This window comes from Orussus abietinus, unplaced genomic scaffold (assembly GCF_000612105.2).
Source record: "Orussus abietinus isolate OABI.00-Male unplaced genomic scaffold, Oabi_2.0 scaffold469, whole genome shotgun sequence".
NCBI lineage: Eukaryota > Metazoa > Arthropoda > Insecta > Hymenoptera > Orussidae > Orussus > Orussus abietinus.
In genome coordinates this window covers 12,450-22,495 of record NW_019394740.1, presented here as the reverse complement: position 1 = coordinate 22,495, position 10,046 = coordinate 12,450, and the positions used below count along the sequence as shown (strand labels likewise).

The 10,046-nt window shown below is 36.5% G+C and overlaps 1 protein-coding gene across 1 annotated transcript; it reads right to left on the bottom strand.

Annotated features, from left to right (window-relative positions):
* Positions 1–2,771: 2,771 nt before the first annotated feature.
* On the bottom strand, positions 2,772–5,891 carry LOC105702703 (NADH-ubiquinone oxidoreductase 49 kDa subunit). Its single transcript, XM_012430468.2, has 4 exons — positions 5,555–5,891; positions 4,953–5,374; positions 4,071–4,542; positions 2,772–3,724 (listed from the first exon to the last, which is right to left on the bottom strand). Exons 1-4 carry the CDS (start codon positions 5,653–5,655, stop codon positions 3,319–3,321), a joined length of 1,401 nt encoding a protein of 466 aa, XP_012285891.1. The 5' UTR covers positions 5,656–5,891; the 3' UTR covers positions 2,772–3,318.
* Between the last annotated feature and the right edge of the window lie 4,155 nt (positions 5,892–10,046).

Genomic DNA, 10,046 nt, shown 5'->3' with positions numbered 1-10,046 from the left:
CGCTGATCTATGAATAGAAGGCATTCATATCCATTAGTCTACATTAGAACAATGTAAAATTACATGGTTTTCCTTTGTGCTTGCATTAAATGTTGCATTTATTTTGTCGTAATTTTACTATCTTGTAAGTATGAGCAATCAAGTTTAAGAAAACAATTGTTTTATTTACTATTTATTAAATATTTATTAAATTACATGGTTTTCCTTTGTGCTTCACGTCCTTGTGCCTCAATTATTTTATCGCAAATTAATGCCCTGACGGTAAAGTATCCGTAACAAAGGCATTTCGCCAGCATTCCTTTAATATTCTTTTTTGAAAACAAATGTTTCGGGCTATAATGTGCAGTTGCAAGGTGGGAATACAGCGCATTAGCAGAATAAACGCCTTTTTATCATACATTGATACCATATTCCTCAATGTATTTTACCGCAAATTAATGCCCTGACGGTAGAATATCCGTAACAAAGGCATTTCGCCAGCATTCCTTTAATATTCTTTTTTGAAAACAAATGTTTCGGGCTATAATGTGCAGTTGCAAGGTGGGAATACAGCGCATTAGCAGAATAAACGCCTTTTTATCATACATTGATACCATATTCCTCAATTATTTGACCGCAAATTAATGCCCTGACGGCAGAATATCCATAAAAAAAGGCTTTCATGTTCGTCAACATACTTATATACATAACAGAAATTGTACATACAATTTGTCACGTACGAGATATCAAGGACAGGTTATTAAAAGTTTAATAAATGGAATGGTATTTAATCTGTGGATCCGTATTCCTCATCGATTTCGTTTACAACTTTTGAATTTATAGACAATGCGAAATACACATTATTCATTGAATCTTCAGAATTACTTGGCTTGAGAAGTAAATTGTCATGCTCCGTTATATTTTACACGCGGATAAAGAAATTCACAAAACAAAATACAAATATTGAAAATAGATCATGGAAATTCTGGGAAGACAGTAAACGAATGTATTCCATAATATCAAATATTAACGGGCACCTCACATTGGGTGCAAGATTCTTCCAGTTAGTGCTGTAGAATATCTTAAGGTGAAGTGAAACACCCTTTAAATCAGTCGATTCGAATACAACACTTTTTTTTAAGGGTATTAGACCAAACTGTCCGAAACTTTGACACATCACTCCTGATCATGTATGAATTGTCCTGACACATTCAAAATTTGAATTTTTTAACAAAATTTTTTAACTCAGCCCAGACCAGAACCAAAATGGCATCGAGCTCTCATATTTCGATCAATATACAATTATCGAAGGCTCTGATATGAGAATCGAAAGGGTCAGGACAATTTTACGACAATTTAGAACACTCTGGTAATCGATAAACTCGCATTTGAACAGGATAAGGGCAAAAAAAGTGTTGTATGCGCTTCTATGCTAAAACGATGGGAATGCGAGGTCTCGGAGTGAAAAATTTAATTGACCTGGAAATCACAGATGGCGCAGGGTGTCCCTCTGCAGTCAATTGGGGCCCCAGAAAGCTTGAATCCAGAGGATTTCTGGAGTTTTACTTCGATTTCTTGATATTTATTGTACGAAAACGACAGGTGGAGTATGCCATTTGGTACAATATTCAATGTTATTCGACACAGCTGTCAATATAAAAACGAACGTCGGCAACGTAGGTGTTTAGAAAAATCTTCTTTGTCGACGTTGATCAAGTTCCTCGACGTGTTTCACTTCACCTTAACTGAGGAAAGGCGTAAATGTATAATAATATACTATCAATTAACAATAATTGGATAAAAAAATTAATAATACTGTGATTAACGGCCATTGAGACCCAAAAATTTAGTTCTCACAGTATCGCAAGATTAAAACATCTCAACAGTTTAGTAATAACTTTAATGTATGTATAAGTGGACCTGAGTAACTATTTTTTAACTAAGAAAGGAATAGCTTGGTGAAGATGTACGTATTTATAACGATATAAATATATATCACGTGAAAAATTCGGGCACCACCTTCTCCTCTGTACATCGAAAGAAAGATGTTATTTCTTCATCAAACTTTCAATTAAATGTAATTTATTCAGTCAACAAATTGGTTACTCTGGTTTGGTTACACGCGTATCCAAATATTAGTCGAGTGTTTACACAAATTTTGAAAACGAGTTTTTAAAGCAAAAAATTAATTGCAGCTAGTGTCACAGATGGCGCCATTGATGCATTAGAGTATTCAAAATGGCATTACCACCTAAAGGGGTATAGATGAACTTTAGTTTATCGACGTCGATTAAATTTCTCAGCGCCTTTCATATCATCTTAAATGCGATCAGTAAATATATACTGTGTAACGTAGCGACATGTTATTTCGCTCAATAATCATTCTATATATTTTCTACGAAATTAAATGATTAGAGCTAACTAATAATATGCTTCTATTTTTGGATTTGAGCATGCATGTAACTGCTCTCTTACATTAACAGGTTTTTTAATTTACTGGAAAAATTTCTTTATCCTCCTAAACTGAATATGCATTTTATATTAACACGATGTATGTTGTTTTTAAAATCTTGTCTCATACCTATCACTAAATGTCATTAAATGGACATGTAAAGTTAACTGACCATTTTACCAAAATTGCCATGCTATATTATGAAGGTAAAATAATGCCGTACATGTATTTTTTAACTAAGCCCAAAACTTTTTTTACAATTTTCTTATGTAAAAAAATGTTCAATTTAATAAATTATTTATAATACATACATCAGGTAATCATCATTTCACCATTCAAGTCATTTTAAAAGTAAAATTATTATTATTGCATCTAATGTAAATGTACGCTACTTGTAAGTACTGTTAGCTCTTTAACTTTGTGGTATTTACAATAATTTATAGTCTATGATCTTTACTGTCAATTATAATGAAACTTATAATACAATCGTTTTAAATTTCTCAACCTTGATTAGACTATCATTCCACTTATAAATAAAAAATCAGGAAAGCTATTATTAAAATTTCTAATCTTTATATTGTTAGGGATATGCACTAATTTTGGTAATTATGAAGATTAATTTCTAATACTTATGTTACCAATACGTAAAAGAAAGTCAATAAATTAAAGTTAATAAATTAAAATAAATTCAACTACAATTTTTGCATGCCTATATTACCTCATTTACACTTTATATTAGTAACTTGAACTATTAGCATTAACATTTTCTTTTATTTATTCCTTCTGCATATATTACATCATTTTCTAATTTTCTATAATTGGAACTGTAACTAATGCAATGCGACTGGATTATAATTAAATGTCATATTGTGATAAATAGTAAAATCCTATCGATCAATTTCACCGAACACTACATCTAAGGTACCAATGATCGCCACAATATCAGCGAGCATATGATTAACACCTATTTTCTGAAGGGCAGCTAAGTGAGCAAAACCAGGAGCCTTAATTTTGCAGCGATAGGGTTTACTGCTACCATCGCTTACAAGATATACTCCAAATTCCCCTTTCGGAGCCTCAATAGCTGTATATGTAGCACCAGGTGGTACTTGAAATCCCTGACTAAACAATTTAAAATGATGAATTAAAGCTTCCATACTGGTCTTCATTTCGTGGCGACTTGGAGGAACAATTTTAGCATCATCGATTTTCACTTCACCAGCTGGCATTTTGTTAAGGCACTGATGTATTATGTGCAAAGACTGTCGCATTTCTTCCATACGACATAGGTACCTAAAATGCAATTAAGTTATTAAGCATGTTACATCATAATTATGCTCTAAACTGCTCAAGATTCATTCTCTTAATTACAATTGAAACATTATCCAATAATTTAGTTCTCATAACCTAATAAATAAAGTCTTGGTAGTATCACAAACAAAATGTTTAAAACAATATTTATATGATTTAAAATATTATATTACAAAGAGACATAAATATTGTATATACTATACAGTAGACACTTATTATCTCACTTTTTAGAGTATTTGAAAACTCAAAATCCAGAATTGCTGAATGGTGCCATTAATAATGTTGATACTACTACTGAAAATTAATAAACTTGGTAAATGATGCTAACCTGTCATAACAATCTCCTTTCGAACCAATTGGCACATCAAACTCTACTTGATCATATGCATCGTAAGGTGCAGTTTTCCTTAAATCCCATTTGATACCTGATCCTCGTAGCATTACTCCACTGAAACCAAAATTTAAAGCATCTTCAGCAGAGACTACTCCGATATCAGTTGTTCTTTCGATCCAAATTCTATTCTCTGTTAAAAGATCTTCCACTTCATCCAGTCTTTCAGAAAATTTAGATGCAAACTCATATATATCATCCATTAAACCAAGTGGCATGTCCAAGGCGACACCACCAGGTCTTATATAAGCTGCATGCATGCGAGCACCGCTTACGCGCTCATAGAACTCCATCATTTTCTCACGCTCCTCAAAGAGCCAGAAGAATGGTGTAAGGGCTCCAATATCGAGAGCATGAGTGCCAATTGCCATAATGTGGTTCAAAATACGAGTAATTTCGGCAAACAGCGCTAGATGAAAAAATAAATATATGTAAAGAATTGAGGTCTCGGAGTGAAAAATTTAATTGACCTGGAAATCACAGATGGCGCAGGGTGTCCCTCTGCAGTCAATTGGGGCCCCAGAAAGCTTGAATCCAGAGGATTTCTGGAGTTTTACNTTCCTTCGAAAATATACAATTTTATTTCCAATCGAACCTGCTAATATATAATTAGCATAACAATTAATATCTTTAGATAAAATTTAACCTTCAGCACTCCGTTGGCTCTGCTATGGAGACATTCGTCATAAAGTTACAAAACTTACGGAGTGCTAAGGGTTAATAGCAGAATAATTTCTGTTGCTTGTTTAAGGTCAAATATAAATCAAATATTTCATAAAACAGACATTACAGAAACATATATAACATTGAATAACTTACTCCGAATGTATTTAGCACGCAAGGGTACTTCAATGTTAAGTAATTTTTCAATAGCCATGGAAAAGCATTGCTCGTTGCACATCATAGACACATAATCCAATCGATCAAAGTATGGCAATGCTTGCATGTAGGTTTTATACTCTATAAGTTTTTCTGTTCCCCTGTGCAAAAGCCCTATATGAGGATCGGCAGCTACGATAGTTTCACCTTCCAGCTCTAGTACCAATCGTAGTACACCATGGGCAGCAGGGTGTTGAGGACCGAAGTTAACTTTTATGTTTTTTATATCACATATAAAACTTGGTCCTTTGTCAACGGTTCGAACTCTCCATTCGCTAAACTCCTCTGGAACGACTATGGCTGGTCGTGTAAAGGTCTCCAAATAAGCCTTGTCTGGGTACCATTTTTGTCCACGTTGTTGGCTAATTAAATTTCATTAATAGATTCCAAAAATATTTGTACAATTACAAATATGCCGGGAAATTAAAGACACAAAATAAGCTACATACAAAAATAATGCTGCATAGGTTAGAATTCTATTATATAATATCCCATTTACAATAAATATAAAAATGCATATTGGTTAATACATTAAATCTTACATCATACAATACAATGATCCCCCACATTGCAGCAGCTCTTTTCTTTCTGTTGAAAGTATTGCTGAATTTCGCAACAGGACTCTCAACACGCCTGCTGCCATTTTTCGCGTAGTCCTTTATACCCTACAGCTTATAGACATAGCCATAGTAAGAGTGGGGGTAGGTTGAGGAAATTAGACAGGGGGTCTATTACGTGAAGCAATTCGAGCGAAAATGTGAAAAACGAGTAGCTGGCAGTATCACGTAACGTTTTTGGTGGTGAAAATGCGAGACTATTCATGTAAACTGACTCGACAAAATTTTTAAGCGAAATGGTAAAGCATACACTGGACTTCATCGATGGCTTGCACCTGGTTCGCACTGCCCTCTCCGGCCGCGCAGCGTACTAGCGGCGGGAGCAGCGCGGAATTCAATCGCTCGAGGGGCAGAAAGGATTTCCTAAAGAAAATAAATATTTATAAACAAAAACAATTAATGAAAATTATTTTAGTATTACTGTGGAGCGTCCCTGACCCACCTAACGTAGTTTTTGTTAAATAATAATTTANCCGAGCCGGCCCCGGCGACGGGAAACTTATTTTTGGTCTTCTCCTTCCCTTTTCCCTCCACGTGTCACGTTTGTCAGAAAATTCATATAACGAAATATTGGCCATTTAAATTTACTTTGGGCTGTAGCGGGGCTGTTCGACCGTCGCGAAATACGCTACAACTTGTTTGCATATAATATCATAATGCACGAATGTCAATTCCTTCGAAAATATACAATTTTATTTCCAATCGTGTTTCCTCTATTTACTGTGCTTATTTCAGTTTACGTTTTTCGCAAAATTTCTCTTTCTATCATTTTGCTTTAATGTCAATGCCGTCAATTTGTTTGATTTTAAACCACGGAACTCTGAAATTTCATCATTTTTCAGTTTCCACGTGGTTTGTAAATTTGCATGTCTTAACAAAACAAGGACGACGAAAGGTTAAAGTTACGCGTAGACGGCATAGTTTATTCGGGACGACAGTTCTCGCTAAGGAATCGATCCTCCTTTCCCTCTGTCAATTACATGATCGCGGTCGTCGCAAAATGACAATCCACCTTGCGAGCTATGGAAGAAAGGGGCGATAAGGCCTGCGGGTGAACGAGTCTGAGCGAGAACGAAGTCGGGAGACATAAGACCCGTAAGAGAGGAAGGGAGAACACTGTTCCAGAAGGAACGAGGCCGTAGCCCGGGGTAAAAAGAGAGTCTTCATCGCCGGCGCGAAGACATTAACAATAATCCGCTTATCGGGAAACCGACATCCAGCCCCTCGCAACAGGGGGTGAAAGGCCCGAGACCGCAGTTTTGAGAGTGGTAATAGAAGCACGAGGCCATGGCGACCCGTAGAAACAAACGAGAACGCCACGCCCCTCGAGTGCCTAGACGGCAGGCGAACCATGCCGGCCACGCCAACGCAAAAGCGTTACCTGCCCGGTAAGAAGGGTGGAATTCATTGGAATTAAAAATTTTAATTCCACTGAATACCTGATTTTTCCATTGCCCTTCATTCCATTGGCGATAAAAAAAAAAAGCAAAATCTAATTCCTATCAATTTACCCTGAAAAATAGAGGGGAATGAGATTCGAAGGAATTCAAAAATACGAGAATTGGAATAGGCAAAGGAATATGAATCTCAATACTCCTTGTGGAATTGAAACAAATTTTTTTATTTCCACGGAAAAAAAGAAAAAAACGAAAAAAATTCGATTTTTATGATTACGTACGTTATACTTAAGTTCCTGTCAGTATCCTCATATATTTCTACCTTAAGTAGTTAAATAATATTTTATGCTCAAAAGGATGCTTTCTCGATGATAACTTCCCTTTTCCCTCTCCTTCGAGAAGGGGTAGGGTCATTATAACATAAATGCAAGGAATAATAACAGGTCTTATATGCAAACGAACTGTCTGCATCGCCTGTGAGAAGTTTGGCCATCTGGTGGTTCTGTCGAAACTAATGGTGCCAAACCATTGTTTCCGTAATTACATAAGCAAGTTTAGAGTAACCTTGCAATATGTAAAGTCTTACCATAATTGTGGTTACAGCTACCAGATAAACCTTGTATTTTATTATAGTTATTATAAGCTGTTCATAAAGTTAATATTACCATTTGAAATGTTGATTACTACTGCACCTTTTAAGCCCAGCGCCATGGACACAGTACCTATTGGCAAGGTTACGTTTATCATTCTATGTGGTAAATTTCACTATTTGTGCGGTTTCATTTACCACAGTACTTTGACCATGTCGCTATAGTAATTATAATAAAATTATTTCTTTCCGTGTATTGACATTAAAGGCGTAACAAATTATTGCGTAAATTACAATGGCAATTTTTTACAATTCTTTCCAATGATACCTTCTCCTCACTTTCGCACATAAAAAACGTGAAATTTCATGTTTATTTAGTAAATACTTTTTAAAATGCATGAGGTTTAATCAAATTTATATTTGGAATTCAGGAGAAAACAATACATTTGAAACCAATCTCAAATATTGGAATTCAACTACTTAATCTCTCGGGTATATAAAGTGGAATTGATTTAAATTTGAACTTATAAACTTATATTCCAAAAAAAGAATTCAAGGCAATTGAATATACAAATTTTTTAAAGGAATTGGAAGGAATTAGGCATTCCTATAATGTATTCCTCTGAACGGAATACAAAACAATTTAATATCGACATTTCTTACCGGACTAGAAGGAATTAAACAAAGCAGAAATATATTCCTCTTTTCGGAATTGCACAAAAATCAGAGTACAAAAGGAGAATAGATTATAATTGATTCACAGAAAATATAATCCTGCTGTGGGAATTGGACCTGGAGAGAAAAATCAGGTATTAAATAGAATAGAAAAATCATCACTTTTACGTTGAAACTGTGAGACATTGAATCCTATTGTATTCAAGCCTTTTTACCGGGTGGTCAGGACTCGAAGCCCGGACGCATAAGTCTGTCCTGTTCTATGAGATGGATAGTGCATCAAATAAGCTATCTCAATCGGACACACGGCCTTCAGGACGGATATACAGAGATACAAGTATGCAGTCTCCTTTTCGCACAGACCCTCCGTCATCGTGCTACCGCCGAGATTGAGTGTCGACGGACTCAAATGCTTTCCGAATGACTCACCTCCCTCCTCCCCTTTCCCTCCATGTGTAACGTTTGTCAGAGAATTCATATAACGAAATATTGGCCATTTAAATTTACTTTGGGCTGTAGCGAGGCTGTTCGACCGTCGAGAAATACGCTACAACTTCTTTGCATATAATATCATATTGCAAAATTGTCACTTCGTTCCGCAATATAAAATTTTCTCTCCAATTATGGTTCAATCATTTACTGTCATAAGTTCAATGTGTTCATGTAATCAAATTTTAAAATTGACGAGAAATTCTGTGGTTTTCTCATTGCTTCATAAACTTATTTTTTATATTAAGGTTTTCCAGCGCTATTCGTTCAGTTTGTGCATACTTCAATCTCTTGACTACATTTTACAGTAATGTATTTGAGGTCAGGTTGAGAAAAATTAAACCATGAATTTTCTAGCAATTGATTTCCTTTTCAGTGTATTGGTCGGGGCGAATCGGGAAAAGATGGTTAGAAACTACGTTAAGAAGATTGGCCATCGAGCGAACTGTCGTTTGCTGCTTCCATGTGACGAAGATTCGCATACTCGTTCATGAAGGCGGAGTACGCGTTTGCGACTTGTGGCGATTTCGCAAGTCGGCGCTCTAGCTGCTGTAATTGTTGCTGAGCCGTCCTCTCAGAGCTGCGAAGGTCCGGCAGAGGCGTCGTCTTCATCAGCAGCCGCACTATGTAGCGTCCTTCACTGGCGCGTCGATGCGTCTCCCGGAAATGACGCTACACTCTTCCTCATCAGCTGAGAGAATGTGGATATCTGGAATTTTTTCTAACTCCCAGAATTTTTTAATTAATGAGCCAAGGTCGGAATTGCAGTGCATGTGAAGCGATGTAATTGACGAGACCGGCTCGATCGGCTGTGTGGCAGGGCCGCATGATAGCGGTTCGAAGAGGATTCAGCCGAGAGCTGTCTTTTGAGCAATGGGAGCTCCCGGGACCCTATGGCGCAATTCGTCGCGCAGCAGGGGTCCATACAAATCCGCTCCAAGGATGAAATCAATCTTGGTTGACGCCGAATATGAAGGATCGGCTAGGATCAAGTCGAAGTTTTAACAACAAAGTTTTAACAACAAATGCACAGAGCAAAGTTAATGACTGAACGATTGGTTTATGCCGGGTCACGATTATCCAGCTTAATCGAGCGGGCCACTAGCACGAGTGGATTTAGAGATTGCGCAAAAATTTGAGCGCGTAAAACTGGAGACTTGTTGTTCTCGCGGGAGATGAATTTTATCTGACGAAACGGCAGAGCGATTCGAGCTAGGAGCTTCAGGATGCTGGAATCGAGGGAGGAGATTTTTAGGAACGTCGTCGA

Excerpts from the sequence above, each read along its gene's own strand:
- LOC105702703 (XM_012430468.2), bottom strand. The coding sequence starts at position 5,655 with ATGGCAGCAGGCGTGTTGAGAGTCCTGTTGCGAAATTCAGCAATACTT. Across the intron at positions 5,375-5,554 it reads GGATCATTGTATTGTATGAT|CCAACAACGTGGACAAAAAT; the intron begins GTAAGATTTAAT and ends AAATTTAATTAG. Across the intron at positions 3,725-4,070 it reads AAAGGAGATTGTTATGACAG|GTACCTATGTCGTATGGAAG; the intron begins GTTAGCATCATT and ends ATTGCATTTTAG.